This window comes from Pelmatolapia mariae, linkage group LG3_W (genome assembly GCF_036321145.2).
Source record: "Pelmatolapia mariae isolate MD_Pm_ZW linkage group LG3_W, Pm_UMD_F_2, whole genome shotgun sequence".
In the NCBI taxonomy this organism is placed as follows: domain Eukaryota; kingdom Metazoa; phylum Chordata; class Actinopteri; order Cichliformes; family Cichlidae; genus Pelmatolapia; species Pelmatolapia mariae.
This window is the reverse complement of record NC_086229.1, coordinates 80,199,623-80,224,799: the sequence shown is the minus strand read 5'-3', so window position 1 is coordinate 80,224,799 and position 25,177 is coordinate 80,199,623. Positions and strand designations below refer to the sequence as shown.

The 25,177-nt window shown below is 43.2% G+C and overlaps 3 protein-coding genes across 5 annotated transcripts in view; all 3 read left to right on the top strand.

Annotated features, from left to right (window-relative positions):
* Positions 1-26: 26 nt before the first annotated feature.
* On the top strand, positions 27-14,529 carry dtx4a (deltex 4, E3 ubiquitin ligase a). Of its 2 annotated transcripts, XM_063470004.1 has the most exons (9): positions 27-178; positions 413-627; positions 2,030-3,224; positions 10,922-10,983; positions 11,125-11,286; positions 11,372-11,433; positions 12,212-12,532; positions 12,636-12,725; positions 12,812-14,529. In XM_063470004.1, the coding sequence occupies exons 2-9, from the start codon at positions 420-422 to the stop codon at positions 13,040-13,042; spliced, it is 2,331 nt and encodes a 776-aa protein (XP_063326074.1). In that variant the 5' UTR covers positions 27-178; positions 413-419; the 3' UTR covers positions 13,043-14,529. The 2 variants fall into 2 exon arrangements, with proteins under 2 accessions (XP_063326074.1, XP_063326075.1); XM_063470005.1 differs by lacking the exon at positions 27-178 and having other exon boundaries at positions 296-627.
* Positions 14,530-17,864: 3,335 nt separating this feature from the next.
* On the top strand, positions 17,865-20,619 carry msantd1 (Myb/SANT-like DNA-binding domain containing 1). The gene is made up of 3 exons (XM_063464951.1): positions 17,865-18,469; positions 18,562-18,855; positions 20,017-20,619. Exons 1-3 carry the CDS (start codon positions 18,216-18,218, stop codon positions 20,306-20,308), a joined length of 840 nt encoding a protein of 279 aa, XP_063321021.1. The 5' UTR covers positions 17,865-18,215; the 3' UTR covers positions 20,309-20,619.
* A 1,569-nt stretch (positions 20,620-22,188) lies between these two features.
* Positions 22,189-25,177, top strand: part of rgs12a (regulator of G protein signaling 12a) — a 43,896-nt gene continuing 40,907 nt past the window's right edge. For both annotated transcript variants that reach the window (XM_063470000.1, XM_063469999.1), the window contains exons 1-2: positions 22,189-22,351; positions 23,115-24,967. In XM_063470000.1, coding sequence (XP_063326070.1) covers positions 23,180-24,967 — 1,788 coding nt within the window. In that variant the 5' untranslated portion in view covers positions 22,189-22,351; positions 23,115-23,179. The remainder of the gene's footprint in view (positions 22,352-23,114; positions 24,968-25,177) is intronic.

Below are 25,177 nucleotides of genomic sequence, written 5' to 3'. Positions count from 1 at the left end.
AACTTGACTGTGGCTGAGAATTGATTTCGGTAGACGTCACTCATCTGCATAGGGAGTAAAATGCAACCATCCTGGAAGGCTTCTGTTCTGTCTTTGCTTCCACGAAACGCTCTGTATCTCCCCCGTGCAATAAAAGGACCTAATAATTGCTGCACCTCCGAAACTACAAACATGGAAGGTACGGATTGCATGTGCTGTCATCCCGAAAGATGCACTTAGAAGCACAGATAGCACTGAAAACACATCTGGGTTGCAAACTGTCCAAGATGGATGCAGCGCCGCTGTGCGCAGGGCTGCGCGGCGGAGAGGCATCAGCGGGGTACCTTTAAACACCCGTCGCCCCGGCTTCTCCTTCATTTGTGCCTCGGTATTGTCATTTTTTGTTTTTGTTTTTGTTTTTCTGTCTTTCCAGGAGTAGGATGTTACTAGCATCCGCCGTAGTGGTATGGGAATGGCTGAACGAGCACGGACGCTGGCGGCCCTACAGCCCGGCTGTCTGTCATCACATCGAGGCAGTCATCCGGAGCGACCCGCGCTGTGGTAGTGTCGTCCTCGGCCAGGTGGACTCTCGCCTCTCGCCCTACATCATCGATTTGCATTCCATGCACCAGTTCCGACAGGACACAGGTGAGAAACGGGAGGGGGGAGAGGGAGGGTGTGTTTGAGAGAGAGAGAGCGATGGGGGGGGGGGGTGTAATGCTGAAGCTGAGCCTGAGGTGGAGGCCTTTTTTTCTTTTTTTTATGCTGGCGGGTTGTTATTGATAATCATCCTGCAGAAGTTGATGGGTTTAGTGAGCTGCTGTGGTCTAAAGATCTCACTCAGTGACATAAATTGAATCATTTTCATCTTAAAATCTCAAATCATTGAATTGCCAGGTTCACCAGTTCAGTGACCCCCCCCTTCTTCCACACCGCCCCTAGATTTGTGCACTCCAGCATTGAAGAGGTTGGATTTTGAAAGGTGTCAGCTCTGAAGTGAGTCATTCCTGGCAGGAAGTGTGTGCTTGCCCATGCATGGGTAGGTTTTCATTGCAAAACCCGGCCCTCGGTATTGTCTTCCAGGAGACACAAAAGGTGATCTGCCACAACTTCACCGAGCAGGGCCAGGCAGGGTGGTATAAGACAAAGAAGGGGATTGTCAGACCCCCCCCCCCCCCCTTTTTTTTTTTCTCTTTTTGGCAGACACCCCAACATTGGCCTTCTCTCAGCGCTGGCTGATAAAAGCTTTTGTGTGGTTTATTTTCTAAACCCGAAACCAGGCTGAAATGAGGGCGACAGGCAGGGTGCCCCAGTCTGAGGAAGAAAAGCAGTAGCAGCAAGAGAGGAGGAGAGGAATTTCAGGAGTGCGAGGACACTGAAAAAATGGGGTTGACAGGAGCAGAATTTGTGAACGAGCCCATATTATTATGCGTCTGTGCGTGGCAGGCCTCGTGTGCTGTACAGTGCTTTATGTTTTGTGTGTTCATTAGTAGTGTGCAATGTTAATGCTCCAGAGTCACAGTTGCGAAAAGTGTTATTTCACAGAATTTGTACGGTTTTCTGTTTTTCCCTGTTATTGTTGCCAGTGAAGAGGCTCAAGTGTGAAGCATCCTTCTTAAGGCAATGTATGTAGTGCTATCGGAAGCCGGGATTTGATGTGGGGAGCTTTTACAGTATAGAGACTCTGTGGAGTTTCTCTAGACACCCAGGGAAAGCAAACACAGTCAGCTTTGGGTCGGATCAAGGCTGCCAGCCAATCAGAATTCAGAACACCATGTGCTGTTACCAGGGGCAACCTGTTTGCCCAAATTCTTAGCAAGCAAACACAGACATGTAGAATTTGTTATGGTTGTAATCTACTTGTCCACAGCAAATTGTAGTGCAGTCGCATCCTCGTCTTGCGTCTACTTCTCATCGTCTGGCATCATGTTGAGCAGACTCAGTGAAAAGTCGCTACAGAACTTCATATTCACAGTACAAGTCTTCTTCTTAATGTATACTAATATAGTTTACTGTTCAGTAATTCAGTCCATTGTGGCGTGTTCTTCAGGTACCCTAAGACCGGTGCGACGCAGCTTCTACGACCCCACATCAGCGCCAGGCCAGGGCTGGTTGTGGGAGTGGGAGAACGACGCTGGCAGCTGGACAGCATACGACACTGAGGTGGGCATTGCAATCCAGGCAGCGCGCGACCGTCAGCAGCCCTGGCTGGACCTGGCGCCGCTGGGTTTCTGCTACCTCATTGACTTCGAAAGTATGACCCAAATCAATGGGCAAACGCAGCGCTGCAGACGCATCCAGCGCCGTTCTGATCTGGCTTACCCGCTGGTTTCTGGGCCACTACCCAAGTCTCACCATGCCTGGGGGCCAACGTCCATGCCCGGACACGGAGGACTTCTAGGTGTTGATGTATCTGGAGTGGGCATGGGGATCCGGATGAGCAGCAGTGGGACTGGAAACGGGAGTGCGTACCCCAGCGGGGCGCTCCCGGCTTCAGCCATCACTTCCTTGGGACAGCCATGCGCCTGTCAGCAGTGTATGCTGGTGCTAAGTGTCAAAGCAGGCACTATGTCGACCGCTCACACTCTCGGTCGAAGACCACCACAGACTAAACCACCAAGTCCCAAACTAAGCAGCCTCCCCATCCCAGGAGGCTCTTATTCACTAACCCTCCCTCGGCCTCCAACCCTGTCGAGGTCACTTTCCCCCCACAGGACATCCATGGTTGGGGCGACAGGTGGATTCAACATAGGTGGAATGGGAGGTGCGGGAGGTATGAGCATGGTTGGTGCTAGCAGCGTTGGCACTACAAGCCTTGGCTACGGAGGAGGCTTCACCCATTCTCTTTCCCTTCTTGGGTCAGCCACAGCTGGCCTCTCCATCTCCTCCACAAGGCCCCCACCTCCTCCTCTCCCACCACCGCTGCCACCGCCCCCCCCACCCTCCACTACGCTATCATCTTCCACCACCTCCACCCCTCACCCTTCCACCTCTGTCTCCTCTCTCTCCATTTCCTGTTCTGCCCCCACAGCACCTGCCTCAGGGCCACCTCTCATCTCCACAGCTACATCCACCTGCACCCCATCACCTTCTGCCCGTGTCCTGGGTCCAGTGTCTTCATCCGGTGCTGCCGCGGCTGCTGCCTGCGCAGCGCCCCTGCCACCTCGGTCTAGCCTCGCAGGGCTGAGCCGTCCCGCGCTGCAGCGTATCGCCATGGCTCAGTCGCGTGCCCTTATCGCCTCTGGGTGAGTAGAAATACGCTGTAATGTTTCAGCACCTGTCTCTGTACTAAGAACCTGCTCGTATCCTGCAAAACTTATCAATGATGAGAACCCTCTCACTCACTCCACACTTCAACACGTCAGCTGTGAAATTAAACACGCCTTCCACACTTCTGAATGACAGGCTTATGTGTTTTTTCTGAGCTTCTCTGTCATATGCTCTGTCGGCAAAAAAAGGTTGTAAAGTTCCTGTAAACCATGTTTTCAGTGCATGGAAATTTAACAAATAACTTTCTACGGTACTTGTATTTTTGTCACAACAATTTATCATCCGTTTTTTCACAGCCTGCAGTTCCTTGGTGTATTTTGCCTTGCATGCTCTCCTGGTATATCATGTGAGTTGTTTCCAGATAGACCAGCAGTATAAAAATGCTCATATGATATGAAAGGTACCTACAAATCATGATCCAAGCACTAACACTATGTAATACTAAATACATGAAATGTTTCTGGTCATAAGATCCCATGCCAGTCCACTTTACACAAAAAAAGCCCAATCAGGCATCAAGACATGTAAAAAGAAAATATTTTTAGACAGCAATTTCCTATTTGTTTGGGGCTGTCATTACACCGTGACAGCCCCAAACAACCATGTCTGACATCGATGCTCATTAGCATTTCTGAGCCTTTAATCTTTGTGACAAAGTCCACCAGGCTCAATTACTTTCACGGAAATACAATGAAGGGCATTCATAGAGAACAAAGTGAGCTCTCTCAAGTGTTTGCACATTCCAGAGATTAATCACGCAAACAGCAAATGGTGGTAAAGCTCTACAAACACACGGTAGCACAAGTGTCGTCTTAAATCAAAGTAAAGTGAGGATGTTGTCAAAATAGCGTCATGAATAGTTCGTATCTGTCACTTAAATAGAAGAACTCTGGTATTTGTTGCTAGTCTTTCAATTAATGATGACCTGATCCAGCTTTTTTTCCACTCACTGTGGGACTGGGGATCCCTCTTTATGTGTAAAGAAACATCAGTCTCAACTTAAACAGCTTTTATAACTTTGTAACATAAAATGTAAGAAATCCAGAATTTACTGAAATGTTGTCGCTGAGGACAGTTGTTGACTCTGGCTATATGTCTGAGCTTGTTTTAAAAGTACAGAATGAATGTAGGACCAGGAACCTGCCTGGATGTACTCATGATGGATAAAAACTTAGTTTGCAAGTACTTAACTCTAAGAGATGGGTTGGCAAGAGTGTTCAAGCTCGATTGACAAAGCAGATTTACTGAATTGTCTGGATAACATGGTTAAAAAAAAACCCTTTGGTACAATTAAATATAAAAAATGTGGATGTGGTGTAATGTGATGTAAAGATACTCAGAGATGCACCAAGAAACATTTTGAATGCTTGTAAAACAAGTCAGGGATGTTAAAAACGTGTCACTGAAAATCTTGGTAAGAATTTAGAAAATTTCAGTAAGGAACATTTTAGTGTACAGACATCAGCTGTGTAGCTGCTAAAGTCGTAATTTTAAATTATTGTAAAACCAAATTTCTATAGTAAAAAATGAAAGTAACGTTTTGTCAAGTCACTCTACTGCGTGTAACTGTGCATCAAACAACATCATGGTGACCAAAATAATTATGGTAGCTAGCAGCCACAGTTATCATTAAAATAAAGGCCCTTGTATTTTGACTGTAGACAAGGAGCTCCCAACTGTTGATTGCACTCCTGTTTAAAATTAAACAAAATAAACAGATATATACATACAACCAAATGTTTTCCTGTAATATACTGAAATCCATGAATCTACAGCAATTTCTATACATGTCATCTGGAACTTTTTGCATGGTGTTAGCTGTAACTTAAACTAAAAATGCCATGCAGTGGGAATTTATCTAAATATTTGCTAATGAATGCAATATATCAGGAGGATTAATGGCATAAAAACTAGGATTTAAAAATAGGCATTCATGTTGCCTTTACTGCATATTCTGCAGCACCACTCAGCAAAGAGTATACATACAATTAACAGTAACATGTTGTAATTCATATACAACAAAACTATAAAGTGTAACATTATATACCTCATTCATTCATCACATTCATGCAGTTCCTGCCATGTGATTGCTGTAATTTGAGTTGGAATACGAGATGTTTTTACCTGCTATAACCTACAAAAAGATCTCCTTTTATTAGGTAGAAGGATTTGATGTAACAGAGAATTTTGAAACTCTTTATCAGAGTGTCGCTTTATGACCGCGTGATCTTCCGGTGTTGACAAACTGCGTGCATGAGGATTAATGAAGGAAGTCGCAGTATCCACGTGTCGGAGCCAGAAGGCGCTGGTTAGTTGGATGTCTGGTCATGGTCAGATGGAGGTGCACTGTTCTTGCTGTATAACTAGAATTTTTTTTTTTTTTAAACACCGTGGTTGTGTTTAGTTTGCAGCTGGAGTTGTTTGTGGCGTTCACTGTGACTGAGTGAATGTCTCTTATTACTTAGGTAGCTCTTTCATATATAAAACTGTAGACATGCAGAGAAAATGCATGCGTGCATGCTGCTCTGCATAGACCTGGTTTCTAGTTCCAAACATTAGACACATAACCATACACTGAAAAATAATTTCCATGTCACCTAATCCATTCGTGCCCCAGCACAGTGACCCAACTGTCTGAATCCTGGCATTAACTGAAACAACCTCAGTGAAACACCAGTTTTTACACCAGCTAAGCCTCAGATTAACACCAATCACAGCAGGATTAATATTTCTGCCTCGTTAATCTCTGCATTTTGTGTCAGGTGAGCTGTATGACAGAGCAATTCTTTAAACATATCAGGTGAGAGTCCAGCAGATGGTCACACCTGCTGCTGCGGTAAAACCACCGACGTCACCGATTCAGAATCGCTCTGATCCTGCCAGCCTGCTCACTGCTTTATCCCCATATCCATGAAGCACAAGCGCGGTCACATCCAAACTGTTTTAAACCCACTGAAACCAGTCATTATTTAAATCCATTGAAATGTGTGGATAATTAAGTTAACCCTTTTTAAAAAAGTAAGTAATTAAGAAAGTACAACAATCAGGAGTTATTGCCCCTGTGAGGCATTTAACGTCATTGAATTGGTGCTTCACCTTCCAGTGGGACCTTTCACCTGCTGTGAAATAATGTTATTCACAGAAGGAAATTACATGTAATTATTTTTAGAAAAATGAATTCTGCTGGGTGATTAGGGTAAAGTCTTAACAGAAATTACTTCAAATTGTAATTTTTCTTATCATTCAAAAACTTACACTGTTACTGTTTGACACTACTCGGCGCTACGGTCCTCAGTTAATTTTAAGGTTGCATTCATTATATAGAATAAACTGTCAACCAGGCTGTATATGAAACATGGGCTTATAGTAGCAAATTGTCAGTCACAGAGTAACCACACCCTAAATCATGCCCATGTACAAAATAATAATGATAATAAAATCATGTAAGAGGATATTTTGCAGACTTGTATATAGTCGGACTTCCAGTTTTGAAGTCTTAATTGTAGCATGCTGTCCCCATCAATAATGTTTTCCTTTATTCTTATTTTTCTTTTTGTGGCAGAGGTGACCCAAAGGATGGTGAGCTAAATTATCCACTGATGTTAGCAAGCTGCATCCAAAAACTGTAAAGGTGTAATGCACAGAAACAGATAACCTGCTAAATAGTAATGAGTTAGTAATAAGATTACAGACTTATTGGAGTTTCTTTTCAGATAACTGCATTAAAATTTCTCTACAAATGCACTTGAGATACCAGTTCAGTGACTCAGTTTAGCTGAAATGACGCCTAGCAAAAAGCCGCCAGTGTCACCATCCATCTGTTGCACTTATGCAGTTTAGTGGTTAGTCACACAGACCTAGCGACCAGTCAGTGTGCGCCTTGGCAACTTTTGGCCACTAGGGAAAAATATGTATTGAAAAATGTGACTGGTTACTGAATGCTTGCTGCATGAAACAGCTGCAATGAGTGTGCTGCACCAAAACCATCCTTGCAGTTGCATTGGTTGCAAGCAGATTGCCGCGGTCACTTGTAGTTTGCATCTAAGACACCAAATTCATTGACTGAAAGATGTCAGCTTGACTGCAGCTGAAATCAGCACCTTTCCAAAGGCACATTTTTCCATTTCTGGTTTGCATTGCACTCTTCAACCAATTTCACTGAGTGACAATGAGCAGCCTCCAGCAATCCCCCACCAGCTGGTTGGCCAATACATTTTCCCTAGTGACAGGTATGACTGGGGCCTTCTGAGAGTGTGTTATGAAGATGAAGATTAAATAGAGTTGCCCAAACAATTTTTTTGTACCAGCTAGTAAACATTCCTGTTCTAAAGCTGGTAAAATTAACATGGAAGTCTCTGGACTGTTCTCCCTTTTGGAGCCAGCGTGAAAAGGCTTCTCAAGAGGCAAAAACTGTATGTGGGTTATCACTACACAGATGACTTTTTGCCTTGCACATATCCTCTTGAGCTGTCGATGGGTCCAAAATATTTATCTGTTGAGCTTTAATTATTCAAATCTACAAAAGAATTCAAGCTGCAGTGAATTTAACCAAGCAGCTCGCTTTTACTTTCTGAAGAGGATCAAGTAGAATTTCTTTAAGACCACAAAAGATGAGCACATGCTGCAGTAGCAAAGGAAGCACAAGACACATGTACATACAAACTGTAGCAAGAAAACATGATGACAGATTGAGGAAGTGTGGTACTAGAAGATGTTAAAGAACTCTCATACTGGATTTAAACAGTCTGCTGAAAAAAACAAAAATATTATAGCATTTATGCGGTTTAGTAAAAAAAAATAGTACTATGTAAGTTTGTTTTGTTAAAGAATTTCCTTTAGTAGATGGATTGATGAGCTGTTGTTGAGAGTTTGCCTGCAGTGAAATTGAGCAGATGGTTTGTAAGTGAGGCGTTAGCGTGTCGGGGGTCTTCAGCGTCACAGATGCATCACAGTGACGAGTTTCCGTTGGTCGGCGCACCTGTTGGGGATCCTTTCTCCTTTTTCTGCACTGCGTATGCTTGTCTCCATAAAAAGTAACCCGTCATTATTCGAGCCTGATGACTGGATTTGCTTCTGCTTCAAGTTTTAATCAACCAATTTGTTTATTAGATTTGATTCAGGGTGTGAGCTTGTGTTGCCATATGTGGTGGCTTGTGCGTTTCCATCATCCAGCGCTCCAGATGGACTCTGCTCTAATGCCGATAGCTTAACCGAGATCAGAGAAACGTGACTGGCCGACACGCCCCTGCTTGTTTTCTTAACCTTTCTCCACTTTTCTTCCACCTCATACTGCTTCCACCTCATACGGACACACAAATAAAATGCCAGTCAACATTTACCCGTTAGGGATCGAGTCGGTCGGCTGAACGTTTTCTTAGTCACGTAAGGAGCATGCTCAGAGGGAGTTAATACCACAGCTAGGACACTTTGTTGGTAAACAAACAAATATAGTGCCACAGCACCATGTAATCAGAATGACCAGTACAGGAACCTGAACAGTCCAGTAATTCCTTACTGTGAGGTTTTCCATGCCATCGTTACATCATTTACTTAGAGAGGGAAATTACAGGGGTTTTTTCTTTCTTTTTTAAAATTTTATTATGTATTCTATTAACTGTAGAATAATCTGATCTCTTCTAGTCACACATGAGTCACTGTTCCTCAAAAGCTCAATATTTCTTTAGTGACTTCAAGATAAGCAGGTTCAATTCTGCATATGTTAAAATGACTCCCAGATTTGTCATCGCATCTATTTAAAGCTCTGTCCAAAGCTTTAAACATTTCACTTTCTTCTAAGTCACGATCACAAATAAGACTTTATATAAAACTATATTAAGTTAAGAAAGTATCAGTCATTTATCTTCAGCTCTAGAAATGCATTTTGAATTTGATGACTACCAAAAACACAATAAAGTTATACAAAAAGGAATAAAAGTACTTGAATTATATAGCGCAGGGCCACATACAGGGTAAGTCGACCTTACTGTAAGTGGGCCAGACGAGTGAAACCCTCCTTTCAGTCAGTGTCCAAGTGCAATTTCAACAGCACATCTCAGTTTTTCTACGTGATAAAGGAGTAAAATTACAGAAAACGTTCTGCCCAGACTGTCCTGTATTTATAAAACAAAGTTTTTGTTGATTGAAAAAAAATCTTTGAAATTTCTATAAATAGATGATGAGAAACAGGAACCTGTCTGTCACTTTATTGTTTACACTCACTTAACTACTTTGGTGTAGTATGAATGGCTGTGGGGGAGGTTTTTTTATCAGCAGGAAAAGCTTTAAAACTTAAAAGTACAGTTAAAAATCCAAAATGTATGCCCTCCTTCATATATATGGAGTCTTTACTAGGCCAATTCTAGAACCAGGGCCTTATGTTTGCTTTTGTAGTCTTACTTGAAACACTTTAGACTAGAAACCACATTTTCAGTCATACATAGAGTCCTTTATTTTACACTCTATATCTGCTGTGCTTACCCCACATGTAAAACAGTCATCCTAACATGCATGTCTGTTTTGCTGTGGTCAAAACGACCTGCTGAAGTTCAAACTGAGCGTCAGAATCAGGAGGAAAGATAATTTAAGTGACTTTGATCATGGTGTGGTAGTTGGTGCTGGACGGGCTGGTCTGAGTTATGTTTGTGCGTTTCAGATTTAGTACATGTTGATTCACTAACGACAGTAGAGTACTAAATCAGCTTTTAAAGTCAGAGGAATTCTTTTGTATCGCCATATTGTAACTCGTACAGTCATCAACCTGGTGCTGCCTTATGGCAGCCTGGCAGTGTGATGTAGCATCTGACAGGTAATCCCTGCTGTAACGAATCTCTGGCCTACAACCAGAGTTTAGCCACCAGATGGAAACAGGTGGATTAGGCCTATAAAAGAGGAGAGCGATCTGACACCGGCACACAGGCAGAGGAAGAGGGAGACGGGGGCAGACACACTGACACACTAAAGAACAGAAGAGTGAGAAACGAGTGGAGAGGAAGCTTAAAAAACGTGTCATCTGGATATCGCTGCTGGAATATTTTTGACTCGTATCTGTGGTTTTTGGCACTTTCGAGCAAGAGCGATGACTGTTATCAAAAGTGGCAGACCGTAAGTACGCTCCTCTGATGGGTCAGACACAGCCATGATGTTACTGCGCTCACTGCAGACTCTCCCTGTGTGCTATACACATTACAGCTGTGCTTAAAGTTACTGTAGCATTTCAATATGTTCATAACAAATTTGACATACTAAACTGGAGGTTAAAATGAACAATAATGTCATCGAGGCTGCTTTTGTTGGAGTTGATGGTTTTTAGTTGAAAGTGTTTTTAATTTTGTGATCACCGACCCTGGGATTTTACAAGTATTGTTACTGAGAAAATAAAAATGTTCACTACTTCATAATGGTATTTCACAGCAGCCAAGGCTCTGGATCTGCCATTTAATCCCAAACATATGTGGCAATTATAGGGCAGCATGTCAATCCGTGTTTGTTTCTCCACTTGACTCGGCAAAAGCTCCTTAACCTGCTGACACTAAGTAAGGTGGAGGTGAGCATCTGCTGTATCTAACTGCACCTGTTCACAGGTGGCTCATCAGATTTCTTCAGTCTGCGTGGAGGTGACCTGGCCTGTGTCAGCGATCAGTAGATTCATACAGCTTTGTTTTCCTTGTTGCAGAGTGCCAACAGTTCCAGTGAAGAACCTGAATGGATCCAGTCCTGTACATCCTGCACTGGCAGGTAACCTATGCTAACTACCTGAATCAATCCAAATGACTTAGACTGGATCATTCTCATAACACAAGAGCTCATCCAGCTTTGTGTATGCAATAGGAATGTATGAGTAGTATGTCTCATGCCCCCTCTGCTGGCTATATTCAGGTATAACAGGCATCTTGATGAGCGCAGCAGGGCTTCCTGTCTGCCTGACCCGCCCTCCCAAGCTGGTGCTTCATCCTCCACCTGTCAGCAAGAGCGACCTCAAACCTGTCCCGGGGTTGGGCCACTGCTGTCGCAAGACCACAAAGAAACAGGCCCGGAAAGGTGAGCTAGTTGTGATTTAAAGAAGAGCAAATGTGCTTTGTGGCTATAAGGAAATTCTCACTGAATTTTGTGTTTCTGTCTGTAGGCAAGACTCCAGAGGAAGTGGTGAAGCGCTACCTCCAGAAAGTGCGAAATCCCCCAGAGGAGGTGAGTTCTCTCCCTATGGAGGGCATTTATCTAGCAAGTCTATTTATGATGGACACATCATAGCTTCCAGCAACATCTCTTAGAAATCTAACATATAGAACCCCGTGTTTGGGACAATAATGACCAGTAAAATGATGTTGGACTTTGATGGGATCCATTCTTAATAACTTTTAAAATACTTTCAGAGCAAAATACAGCAAAAACTTAAAATATTGGGCCAAATTGCTCCCTTTGAGGCTCAGGACTTATACTCCTGATTATATAACTGAAAAAAGTGGGAGGGAAAATAACCACATCTGCACTATTCTCAGTTTCAGGAGCAAATTATATAGTAGAGTTGTTTTGGTGTCCATATTTTTACGTGGTAGAAGTGTAGAAGGCGTACTAATGCTGCTCAAAGCCATGACACGTGCTGAAAGTTGTTGGGAGGTGATCAAACAATAAAAAAGAGCTGCGCAGTGTAGCCTCAACATTGTGCCATGATATTTTAGGGAAATTTGTGACAACGATATTTCTGATGATATAGGGAAAAACACCTGAATAACATTTTACCTTTAATTGCAGCTTGCAGGGAGCAGCATTTATTATAGTGCAGTAGTAGTGACACAGCGCAAGTCAAATGTAAGCACTCCAATGCCTTGAGTCGCTGGATCACAGATATCTGATAACATAAAATAGCGGTATTATCTCAAACAGTATGATGTGGCACGTGCTGATAATTTGAAAATCTTTCTGCATTGGACAGAACTCAAACTGTTCTTTTATCTTTCTATGTCAGGATTGCACCATCTGTATGGAGGCCTTGGCCGGACCATCGGGCTACAAAGGTCCTGGTGTGGGTGGCATCTCCAGGGCCGAGTCGGTGGGTCGTCTGGCACAATGCGGTCACCAGTACCACCTGCAGTGCCTCGTTGCTATGTACAATAACGGCAACAAGGATGGCAGCCTGCAGTGTCCCACCTGCAAGACCATTTACGGAGTAAAGACTGGCAACCAGCCACCCGGCAAGATGGAGTACCATGTCATCCCGCACTCCCTGCCTGGCCACCCAGACTGCAAAACCATCCGGATCATATACAACATCCCTCCTGGCATCCAGGTAGATTCAGTATATCGGTGTTTATGTGGTGCTAGCAGCAAAAGAAGCATAAATACGTCTCTTTTTGAATGAAGTGACAAACTGTTCTTCTTCTGGTCTTCAGGGCCCAGAGCACCCAAATCCAGGCAAACCCTTCACTGCACGTGGGTTCCCCAGACACTGCTACCTTCCTGATAGCGAGAAGGGACGCAAGGTAAACATAGAAATGTCTCTTCTTTTGAATTTCAGATGGGTAAGATGGTCATAGATTAACACGTGTTCTTTATTAACCCTTTCCAGGTTCTGAGGCTGCTTCTGGTAGCGTGGGATCGTAGGCTCATTTTCTCTGTGGGTACGTCGAGCACTACAGGTGAGAGCGACACAGTCATCTGGAACGAGGTGCATCACAAGACCGAGTTCGGCTCCAACCTCACGGGCCACGGGTACCCCGACCCCGGCCACCTGGACAATGTCCTCGAAGAGCTCAAAGCTCAGGGCATCACCGAGGAAGAGTGTCTACCCAGAGACTGAGCAGAGACATTCACAGCACTGAAGACACAAGAAGATACCAGGCGTGAGTCTTTAAACACAATCCTGGGACTGGGATCCGCAGCTAGGCGGACCAGTTATTTTCAAAATGTGACGAAACGAACAGAGGAAACTTTTACACCAGATGATGGAGAAGGACTATAAAACAAAACCCCCAACAGAAATAGCTTCAGCAGAATTTGCTGCGACTCAATTTTTTTTTTCTCTTACGACTGCATGAGTCAGTTTTGATACGTATGTGGGGAATCATTTTCTTTCCTGATGCAGTAACGGTGTCAAGGTTGCCGATGTTACTCAGTGAGACATTTGAGACCACTGTGCACATACGAGTCATTGTTAGTTTGTGGGGGAAACAAAAATTGTCATTTATACTGTCAGACTTCATATCAAGAATGTAACTAATTGATTTTGTTTTTCTTAAGTGATGAAGTGTTTACCACTCCTGCTGCTGCTGAACCGAATGGAAGTGAAATTTAAGAAATTAATGTGGGTTCGTTTTTAAAGTGTTAGTCCACAAGCAGAAGCAGATAAATCCTTCAAATGTTTAACTGGATATCTGAGCATGGATATTTGCTGACCTCTAGTGGTACTTTTCCAGAACTACATTCCTTTTTAGGTTTGATTTTTAACTTGTGTTCTTGTATGTTATGAATACTTCATATATTATATGATATCAGTTCCATTAATTCATGTTTTTTTATACTATAATTTCACATTTTGTTTAATATGCTGTGTTCCATTGTATTGTTTTGGGGTTTGGCTTGACAGACAAAGACATGGGAGGGAAGTTTAGATAAGCTGCTGGTGTACCAGAGTTTGCCTGATACTTTATATGCCATTTACCAGCCCCTTTCTTTAAAAACAATCATTTTTTTAGTATTTTTCTATTTAAGAAATAAGCTGACATTCCTGAATCCTTTGGCCCTGAGAGCATGGGTGTATTTAACAGCTTTCTATGTCTTCTTGTATCTGCATTAATGTTAATGACTGATAGAGGAAACCCTATCGTGGATTAATCCATTACCCCCCTAGGAGGCGTAAATTCCCCAAAAGCTAGGATTGGACCTCCTGCCTGAGCTCAGATTTGCACAGTGTTTTTTACTTAGTGTCAAAAGGAAACAGCTTGTATCTACTGTATTATTTTTTTTCTTTTATTGTGTAGGATACACACCAGCCTCAAATGCTCTAATCACACTACAGAATGTGGTCATCGGTTGTATTTGTCATGTTTTGTTTTTTGCCATGTGCGGTTCTAAAAGACTATCTTGATGTGGGTCCAGCTTGGGCCAAAGTGGTCCACTGTGGACCAGGTTGTTATGTTAAAGAGAAATGCAGCAGTATGTGTCAACATACTAATGTAGGCCAACATCAAAAGCATTTTTACTTTATGATATTTTATGTATGCACTGTATTCTATGTATATGTTTTATGTGCATAAATTTGCATTAAACATTTTTCTAAGGTTCAAAGAGAAAGCCTGAAGCCTCAACTGGTTTATTTTTTTATTTTTAAGAAGTGATGATCAAGTCTGACTATTTGACTTTCTTGGAAGGTAACTCTTTAAACTTTTGTTTTGCTAAGATAAAAACTTATTAAAAACAGGTATATTAAAAAACAAAACAAATGATATCTGGGTTAAATTTTAGTGGCTTTTGATAAGAAGCAGTCCCCGTGTATGACCAAGCACAGTAGTAATGTCTGTGTTGAGTCTGTTAACATTAGCAGTGAGTTGTAACACTGACGCTATTAAAAAGTTAGCGAGATATTACAGCTTTATTTATTAAATAAAGTAACTTGTTATTATAGTTATTTTTGTGATAACAAAAATTAACACCATATTTCTAACACTTGTTATATTGCTCAGAGGAATTTAGCTTACTGTAAGTCTGCTTCGGGATGCGTTGACTTTAGCTAATTTTACAGCTAGTTGATATTGGAAGCATTTATCAACTTTCCCACAAAATTTGATCACAAACAATTGTAAGTGAACTAAAAGTTATCCTAGCATTAGCACCATTCTCCTCCTTGATGTGTCATGAAGGTTGTAGAGCTGTGTTTAGCTAGCAGGTATGTCTGCTCTCTGCAGCTAACAGGTACTTGCCACTCCGGTACAATTTACATGATGCTTTTTTTCAATGCAGGCCACATGATATCACTTAAGACAAAAAGTCTTAAGCACTTCAGTAAGTTACCTGTTCCACCACATCCCTGAGTTCCTTTGTTGGATTGAGATCTGGTGACCGTGAGTACATTTGAGTATAGACAACTCATTGTCATGTTCAAGAAATCAGTTAAGGATGATGTGAGCTTTGTGTTCCTGCTGGAAGCAGATATCAGAAGATAGTTACACTACAGTCATAAAGGAATGGACATGGTAAGCAACAACACTCAGGTATGCTGTGGTGTTTAAATCCCTGCACCATTAAACCACTGGCAGCCTGAACTATTAAGGCAAGATGACTGTACCATCTGAATGCCGCAGTAGAAATCAAGACTCATTAGAACAGGCAATTTTTGTTTCCCAGTGTTTTATTTCCAATTTGTGGTGATCGCATGCAAACTGTAGCCTCAGTTTCCTGTTCTTAGCTCATCTGATGTGTGTCTTAGACCATCTGCTTTAAGGCTGGGTGTGCTGGGCATTCAGAGATGCTTTTTTCTTTTTTTGGGTTGCCCTGGCTGTAACGATTTTTGAGTTCTTAGCAGCTCAAAGCAACCTTTCTCCTCTGACATCAACAAGGCATTTTCTCCCAGAGAACTGCTGCTCACTGGATATTTTCTCTTCTTCAGACCATTTCCTAGAGATGGTTGAGTGGGGAAATCCCAGCAGATCTGCAGTTTTTAAAATACTCAGACCAGTCCGTTTGGCAGCCCAACAACGAGGCCACATTCAGACTCGCTCAAATCACCATTCTCCTCCATTCTCATGCTCAGTTTGAACTTCAGCAGATCGTCTTGTATATGTCTGCACGCCTAAATGCACTGATTTGCTGCCATGTGATCGGCTGATTAGATATTTGCATTTAATACGAGTAGGAATTAATAAAGTGGTCAGTGAGTGTAGTTACTGTGTAGAGTACAGAGTGCATGAAAAATAAGCAGCATGCTTATAAAGGAGACTGAATGTATTAGATTTTAAGTTGTTCAGTTTCTCCTGAAAACCTTTGTTAAATCGGCTGATAAGACATTTTAATCCAACATTTGATCATTTCTGAAATGCTTTATGTGTGAATACAAACTACACTGTGAGTGAGGTGAAATTAGAAATCTATGAAAGATTCCTTAACGAGATCTCTGAGTATGCGTTGTTTACATATATACATTTTTTTCTTTTTTACCAAGTGGCTCTATTTTACTGATCACTCACAACAGTGACTTCTGCCTGCAGACGTGAGCAGTGCATCAAACAGTTTATCCGCAGATTAGTCTGGCTCCTGGATTACTAGTCTGGATTACCTCCACCTTATTGAATGAAAAAATGCACAACGGTAACTAAAATGCAATCATAAAGGACCGCAGAGAAAAGAGAGAGAGGAGGGGGAGGCAGGCGTGATGCTGAAATAAGCCGAAGTGACAGAATATTTTTAATATTTTGAGGCTCATTTTGAGACTCAGTCAAAAAACGATCAACTGTTTAATCCGGAGCAAAAACGCGACGAGGCAACGATTGCAACCCTTTCAAAAAAAATCTTTTTAAGTGTCAGTCACATTTCTTCAAGCACACCGAGAACCTTTCACGTCAACTTTCGTTTGCATTTCCATTTCTGCAACGGCAGAGATTTATCTTAAGTGACAGATGTGATGGATCGGGCAAAGCTGCCAATTAGCGGTATGAACATGCAGCGCCCGCCTGTCAGGTTAGTGGGGAGCAGATGGGTTAAAGATCTAATCAGCCTGCAACTGAGTTAAGCTGGACGCAATGCAGCTAATGGCACTAATGCACCTAAAGTGAGAATACATGATGGTTATTGCTGCATTGCCAGTTTTAAGGTGGCAAAAGTAAAAAATAAATAAAAAATAAAAATGGGGGAGACAAAGCAGGGGCTGAATTGCTGCTAAGTCGCTGTCTGTGTGTGAACGACGGTGGGGCTTCAGTGCGTAAATGCTACTGAGAGAAACATGAGACCAGGGGAGGTAGAGGGAAAGGAAAGAAATATGCACATAAACTGGTTAATGCGCAGAGAGGCAGGGGAGAGCCGCCCTTTGCAGAGACTGGAATGGGGGTAGGGGGAGGGAGTCCCCAAATGGTCAGAGAAACCCTTTCTGCAGGGGTCCATTGTCTGCTGACCACGACTATGAAAAGAAAGCTGATTACAGGAGACAGCATGTTGTATTGCTTCGACGGTTGCCTGCAGTTGATCACTACACGTTGCCGTTTTGTCTGATGTCTCCCTTTTGTTATCCCCACCTAAAAAAAAGTGCTTCACAGCTTTGCGGTGCGATGCCTGGGCTTGCTTTCTCAGGTCTGAATTGCAGGCTGCGAGTGTTTCTGCTCTCTTTTTTCTCGCATCCTGCCAGATAAAGCAAATCCTCCCTCTCCTCATCTCAAAATGACTTGTGTATTATTAAAAGCTTTTAAATGGAGCAGAGTGCTGGCTGACTACCAAATCCACTGCCTTGTTGCCAGGGAAACACATACCCATGGTCTCCACTCCTCCTCCTCCTCCCTCTCAGTGCTTTTTTTCCCCTCCCACCCCTCCTCCCCTCCCCGGAGGCTCATATTTCAAAACCATCAGCAGTCTTGTGCGCTCACACTGCTGCCTTTCAACTAAAAGCTTTTTGTGCTTCCAGTGAAGCAGAATGGAGGGGAGAGAGAGCAGATGGGAGTGGTTAGAGGAGAGGGGAGGGAAAATAAAGGGCCTCCCTCACCGTTGCCAGGGCAACTTGATGTCACGGTGACATCACGCACCACTAAAAGCTTTTAACCGGATTCCTCTCCTGCCTTAGGCCCCATTTTGAGTCCTCTTTCAGCTAGACTAGGGGGAAAGGCACAGGCAGGGTGGTGGTGTGTGTGTGCCTTCCTGCTTCTATCCCTCCATTGCTGGAGACTCAACACGGCTCTTTAGCACAGTAAAAGGCTTTCAAAACCAACCTCTAAAGCTCTGCAAACAGAGCCGGCTCAGGTCAAGAGAGTCATTTAAAAAAAAAAAAAAAAAAAATGGCATCAGAGGATGGTTTCAGCTACCTGATGCCAGGCCACAGTGAGAAACACAGACGGGCCCCGAACTGGACCGATGGCGAAATGAAAGCCCTCCTGTACGTGTGGGAGGAACACCACAACGAGCTGAAAATGAGCAAGAGGAACGCTAAGGTTTACGAGAAGATGTCCCAGAGGTTCTTCCAGCTGACGGGAGAGCAGCGCTTCAAGGAAGAGATCAAGATGAAAATCACCAATATGTCTTTTCAGTACAGGCAAGTGCAAAAAACCGGTCCAAAGTCATGGCTCCAGCTGCTGCATGACCACCCCCCCAATTTTTTTCTTTTACATTTCTCTGCTTTAACAGGCGACTGAAAGCTACAGTTGGCGAAGGTGGCGAGGCGCCGGATTGGCCGTACTACAAGGCCATAGAGAAGATCCTCTCCAAGCCGCTGGAGAACGGCAGGGTGAACTCTTTGGAGTTTCAGGCCTCTGCGGCGGGTCCCTCCACTTCCTCCCAGTCCACAGACAACCTGGTGCCACAGTCAGAGGAGGGGCTGATGGGATTCCTGCCAGAGTACACAGGCTCCTCGGACGAGATGGAGATCAAACAAGAGCTGGACTCGCTGAGCTCTGATAGTGAGCACACACAGGGCTCCAGGTAACAGGAAATAGAGGAGACACACAGTGCATGTGTGTGTCGTAGTGAATATGTGCACCTTTGAAACACTGATAAAGATAATAATAGATGAACTGACCTTTGTATGCTATTGTTTCAGAGAAGCAACCCACCAGATATACAGTTTTATGCAGTTTTCAGCTTGCCAGCTATAACTGAAAGTGACTCCCTTGCCTCAGCTGGGTTACTTGTTGCTATGCTTTATTTAAACCTTGAGTGCTAAAATTATATACACGATTGCTTTTTTCTCTCTGCGTTTTAACAGTTTTGTTAGTTTCTGTAAAGTATATCTTACTAATAATCTGTGTAGGTCTGTCTGTCTGTTCCTCTGATCCACTCCAGACTTGGTGAGTCTGTCGCTGGGGACTCTGGCAAGGGCAGTGCTCAATTTTGAGGTTGTTTAGATTAGCGGTTCTCATTTTTTGGGGGGGCTAAATGTAGTTCCTTGTTAAAAGTGTTTCCACACTGACAGACACACACACTATCTTTCTGGGGACATTCATGCATTCCCAAGCCTCTTAACTCTACGTTTAGCCATAACAGCTAAGTGCTAAGTCTTAAATTCACCCTAATTCTTTAACCCTAAAACCAAGCCTTAGCCCTCAAATAAACTTGATGGGCTGAAAAATGAGTCAAAAAGTTCTTGCTTTAAAAAAAACTAATCACTCTGATGCGCTAAAATTCAATCTGGATGTGTTTTATTGTCATTATTGTTGTTGTTGCCATTAGTTTCCTGTGGCAAACCACAGCAAACGCTCACTCATGCTGCTTCTCCAGAAAGCTGCAGCCCACAATCTGCCTGTACTGGTTAGGCAAAATCAGAAACATGCATCCAGCTGATGTGTCCTCAGGGCTGTCTTCTTATTAAAACTGTGCCTCTCAATTGTCAGAAAAATCTGTAAATTGTAGCTACCAGTAATAAGCCATGTTTCACTCCCTTTAAATGCCGTCCAGAGTAGTTGGTTGTAAAACACTTGCAATGGTTTACTTCTATGATTTCTGCCTTCGGCGCGAGGAGCCAATGCACACAAACCACTGTTATGTTGAAGGTCGTGGACCTAACCTGTGAAAATGGGAACCCAGTGTGATCTCTTCTTACCAGGCACTGCCTGCTCTGAAAGGTTCCCCTCTCTGCTCCCCCAGCTCACATCCTATCTCGGCCAGGAAGAGGAAGGCCAGCAAGCACCTGTCCTTGAAGCGGAAGAAACTGCGAGTCTTGCAGGCTATGCTGCAGCAACAGAAGAGGTCGAGCCGGGCCATGGAGGAGACGTGCAGGGAGGTGCGTCGAGCCGTGCACCAACAGAACCTCCTCCAGGTCCAGTGCCTGCAGCTGCAGGAGCGCATGATGAACCTCCTGGAGAAGATGATCCAGCTTCCCGCCACTGCATCAGCCACATGGGGTCAGAGTGGGGTGAAGGATCCGGGAAAACCATGAAGTGTTTTTTGTTTGTTTTGTTTTGTTTTGTTTTGTTTTTTTTACTGGGGGGCATTGCCTCACCTATAGCCTTGTTGAATACAAAAAAATTATGTATTTTATTTTGCCATTCCAGGTTTATCCTATTGTGAGTAAAGCTCTGTGTAGAAATGGTAGAGACAGGCACGAATACAGGCTTTTACCATTTCTGGAGGAGCATCATTTGTAGAAGATAAACATGTTATTGCATTTGTTAGCACTTTAGCATCAACGTCGGGCTCCACTGTACATTTTCATTTTAGGAACAGTTGTATAAGATTTCTTGATAATTTGCCAAGTACCCTAATAAAAATCACTGTGGGAACAACAGCCATCATTTTTTTTTTGCCAGGATAATTACATGTTACATGGGAGGTCTGATGCCAAAACAGGGCAATTTGTAGCAACCATGAACCAGGAATTTAGGCGGTAATCCCCACTGTTACTGCAGTCATTTGGTAAAGAGCTGCCAGCAAATGGCAACACAAGCTGCTTGAGATTTCTCAGAAAAAGAAACCTTGACTATGTCTTTTTGTGCAAAATAGTAGCTTTAATGAAACATTCCTGACTTTCTTTTGCATGAGAATGTGACAGAGTGATTGGTAACCTTGATTTTTATAGTGTTATACTGATATCATATTTAGTTCCACATAAAAATTTCTAGGAATATGGGTCATTAGTCATAATGAGACTCTGACAAGTCAGACAGATTCTTCTATTTGTATCATAACAAAGACACTGATAGTGGCTAATAAAAGTCATATAATAGCATTTTTACAGCATTTAGTTTTAGGATTTGATATATATGGAAGCTTTCATTCAAGGCAGAAACCCAGAGATTTGTTTCTTGAGAACTGACAACTATGCAAAGATAACCTGCTGCTGTCTTTCACTCTAACATCCCCCATCTCCGTGACTCTACAGTGCAATTATTGGGATGCAAAATACACAGAGGGTGGAGGCTGACGTTAGCTGAAATATTAAGGTCTGTGCCTTTCAGCCCATTTTAAGAGGATTTGGAGAAATAGGGGGGATTAGGCTAGTTCCATCACACATTACACCAGCTCAATGGAAGTCACTCCTTCATGAAAATGAGAAAGCAACATCGTTTGTTTCCTTATAACACACTGAACTGTGTGGCCTGTGTTTGGATAGTATGCTCACAGCCATAATAAATAAATCATAAAGTGCAACGTCATTGCATTAGACTTCTAATCCTGTTGTTATATAGTGGTTTGTCAAAACGGCTGTCAGCTTCTTGCAAATGAGTAAGCTACACCGCACATGTGTAGTAAGGCCAGGGGTGAGGCAACCGTTGCAGCCCTTTGACCAGAGTTAGTGTTTACACACCATCCGCCGTAAAGAGCCACAGTCGAGTGGAGGGGAAGGAGCTAACCACAGGCAAAGTGGATGAGACATACTGCAGTAACTGCAGAGTCATATGGGTAAGACCTTTTTTATTTTTACTTTTTGGTTTTTAAGTGATCAACTTATCACCATTGCATGGGCAGTGCCTTTTAAATTTCATTATATTCCTCCTTTTAGACATATGTCAGGGGTGATTACAGAGTCTCCAGTGAACTTTCTGTGCTCTCACTTGTATACTTAAGCAGAGTTATTTATTAAAAATATCATATATAAATAAAAAAATATATACATACTTTACTTTACTTAAGGGAAAAATAAAGCTTGTCAACTGCCATCATTGTCAGCCAATAGCGTCACTCCCACTGTTTGAATATTGAACGCAAAGGAGATGCTGATTGGCCAGTGGGAGGAGTCACATGTTCCGAAGACGTTACGCTGTCATGGTTACAGTGAAAGACGCTTTGTGATTTCCGTGGTGAGTGAATGGATGGAGGTGGTGCCCTCGAGCTCTGCCATATGGAGTACCGAATCACTGCAGGGAGAGAATAGAGAAAAAAAAAATGGACGCGTGAAGCGGAAAATGTAAACGTGGTAGACTCGTGTTAACGTAAACGTAAAACCCGTGGGCTTTTTTTTCTGGCACAACTTTAAAAGCAGGTACTGTTAATTTTTTTTCCCCGATAAAGACTTAATTGTTGTCAAAGTTTCGAGCTACGTGAACATTGTTTGTCGCCTTAAAGTTGCCAAAACTCTGAAAAAAGTAAAGCAGGAGCTAGCTTTCGCTATTTTTGTTTCGTTTTTTTCCCCTCATAAAATGACTCGGGCGGTGACTTAAGTATTGGAACATTTAAAAACTGTGGCTTACCGACACCAGAGTCCTTCATTAAAGTGGTGGTGAGCAGGGAGCCAGCTGGCGGTGTGTTTTGGGGAGTGGGTGGAGGGGTGACTGGGAGTAATATGCGAGCCGTGTTTGCACATAAAAGCTGCCTCTGTTTTAGCTCTGACAGATAATTACAGAAATAAGATTGATGTGGGTTGCGTTACTTGGTTATTAATTGAAACTGATTAAATTAAATGAATTTGTTGACTAGGTGAGAGCAAAGATAGAGTTAGAAAAACACCCTGCTTTTTCTAACTCTACTTAAAAAAAAGATGTTATTCTGTTTTCAGTATATGGTCTTTACATTATTTATTAGCAGTATTCATCAATAAAATAACCATTTAATGTAATTAATAAAATGTGCTGTAGAACTTCTCATTAGTTTTCACAAAGAACTAGAGCTGTCGTTTATTGGCAAGTATTTTTGACATTTTAATGCATGAGTTGTAATTTATTAAGTCTTTGAACAATTTGATGTGGTGGAAAAAGATGTCGTCTTCTTTACTTTTTGTCCTTGTGTTTTGCTTTGTGTTACCATAGGATGACAACAACACAATAGTGTTGGCAACGGGCAAGTGTTTCAGTTCCCACATGCGGCAACAAAGATGAGGATACAGGGACAGCCTGAGGGCGCGAGGAGGCGTCTGGATATGAATGCATCCGGTGAGTTCAAGAGCGTGGAGGTCATCCGTGGTCGGGCTGGATATGGCTTTACTATTTCAGGACAGAGGCCGTGCATGTTGAGCGGCATCCTGGAAGGAAGCCCGGCATACTTGGTGGGGCTCAGACAAGGAGATTGCATCATGGTCATCAATGGAAGTGACGTGTCCACTGCTTCTCATGAGGCTGTGGTGCAGCTGATTGGCAGCTGCAAAGGACCCCTGTGCTTGGTGGTGCAGGCTGAAGGCCGAGTGTTAGGAAACCCAATCCTTAATGATGTGAAATTTGGGTTTGCTCACAAAAGTGGCGTTTTCCAAAAGGCAAGTGTTTTCCGCACCGTCTCAGATGACTCAAGCAACTCCTCTTTTAACGCGAGTTGTTCGGTTGCCGCCAAACAGAGGCCGGTTTCAGAGCCGGATATGTCACAGTGGTCACAGCAGTGGAGTGCTTTAGCTGAGCAGCCAAGGGAGGAGACTTCCACGTCTGGGGATGCAGACTCTGTTATTACAGACGAAGCCAATCCAGACTGGGGTGTTTTGAACATGACTTTGGTGGTTGGTTACCTGAGCTCCACAGAGCTGATTTTGAACACTAGTGAATCAGAGGACTGTTCAAAGGCCATTCTGGAGCGAATCCGACAGCTGGGCACTGAGCAGGACACCCATACCCTGGTGATGATGAAGATCATGTTTGATTGCATTCGTCTTTGTGACGACGCTGGAGCTGTTTTGGCAGCTTTCCCTGCTGAGAACCTGGTCTTGGGGGCTGTGTGTACTGAAGACCCACGTTTTTTTTGCCTGGTCACCACAGGGCATATTATTAATGGCCGTGTGCCAGAAGATAGTCCTCTGCGTGCCTCCTGCCATGTTTTTTTCATTGACCCAGAGCTGGGAAAACACAAGGATCACACTGGGATTGCTGGCCGTTTTGGTTTCAATTGCACTCCAGATCCAGATGCCTCGGGCTGCCTGGAATTCCCACAGACTCCCACAGATGTTCTTAACTTTGTAACAGTACTTTACAGTGACATGGGGGAGGCTGTGGAAAGACTAAGAGTGAAACTGGATGCAGAAGCCCAGGAGCATGCCAAGGAGAACGTCAGCACTGCCAAACGTGGCAGTGCCAGCAGCAATGGGGACAGTGGTATTGGAAATGCTTCTCCCCCTGAGGAGAGAGCGGACAGGGATTTCCCTTCTGTGATCCAAAACCATCCTGGGGCCCACCTCCCCAGCTGTCCATGGGATTATCCTCCGGCTGAGGGCCTCACCCCCATAACCCTCTCCAAGAATGGCCAAAAACTTAATCCAGAGAACACTACCAGCACAGATTCCCTTTCAGAGTCATTACCTGGCCCAGATTCTTTAGTTAGCTTTTATGGAGGACCCCCACCCAGGCTACAGTTCCAGTTCAAGCCCCCACCACCTCTTATGCGTTTGGATAAAAAACCAAACTTCTCTGGAGATCCTCTCAGAGGGAGCCAAAGGTGGTTCTCAAAGCCAAAGTGGCCAAAAGTCCTGAGTAGTGATCCGGCACCATGTGAAACATCCAACAACAACTGGCCCTCACACAATAGTCTTAGTGCCAGCACCAATAACCTGCCACCTCCAATGAGCCAGATACCCTCGGAAAGATACCAGTCAGCTGAAGTCATGATGCTGCCTCCCAGGGAGGAATGGACCAGAAAGTTTGTAGAACAGAGACAGAAGCAGCAAAAGGATGGCAGCACTAGAAATGTAAGTAAGACATTCTTTTTTTTTTCTTTTTTACTTTAAAGCTGCAATCTAAAGAATTAAAAAATAAACATTTCTTATGCTGCCATTGAAGTAGTTAATGAGGTTTATGAGTATGTATAAATGACCTGTGATCTAAAATACAGGTTTCAGGCATTTAACTTCCACAAGAGTCAAATATGAAAAATCATATATTTATCATGTATTTGAACC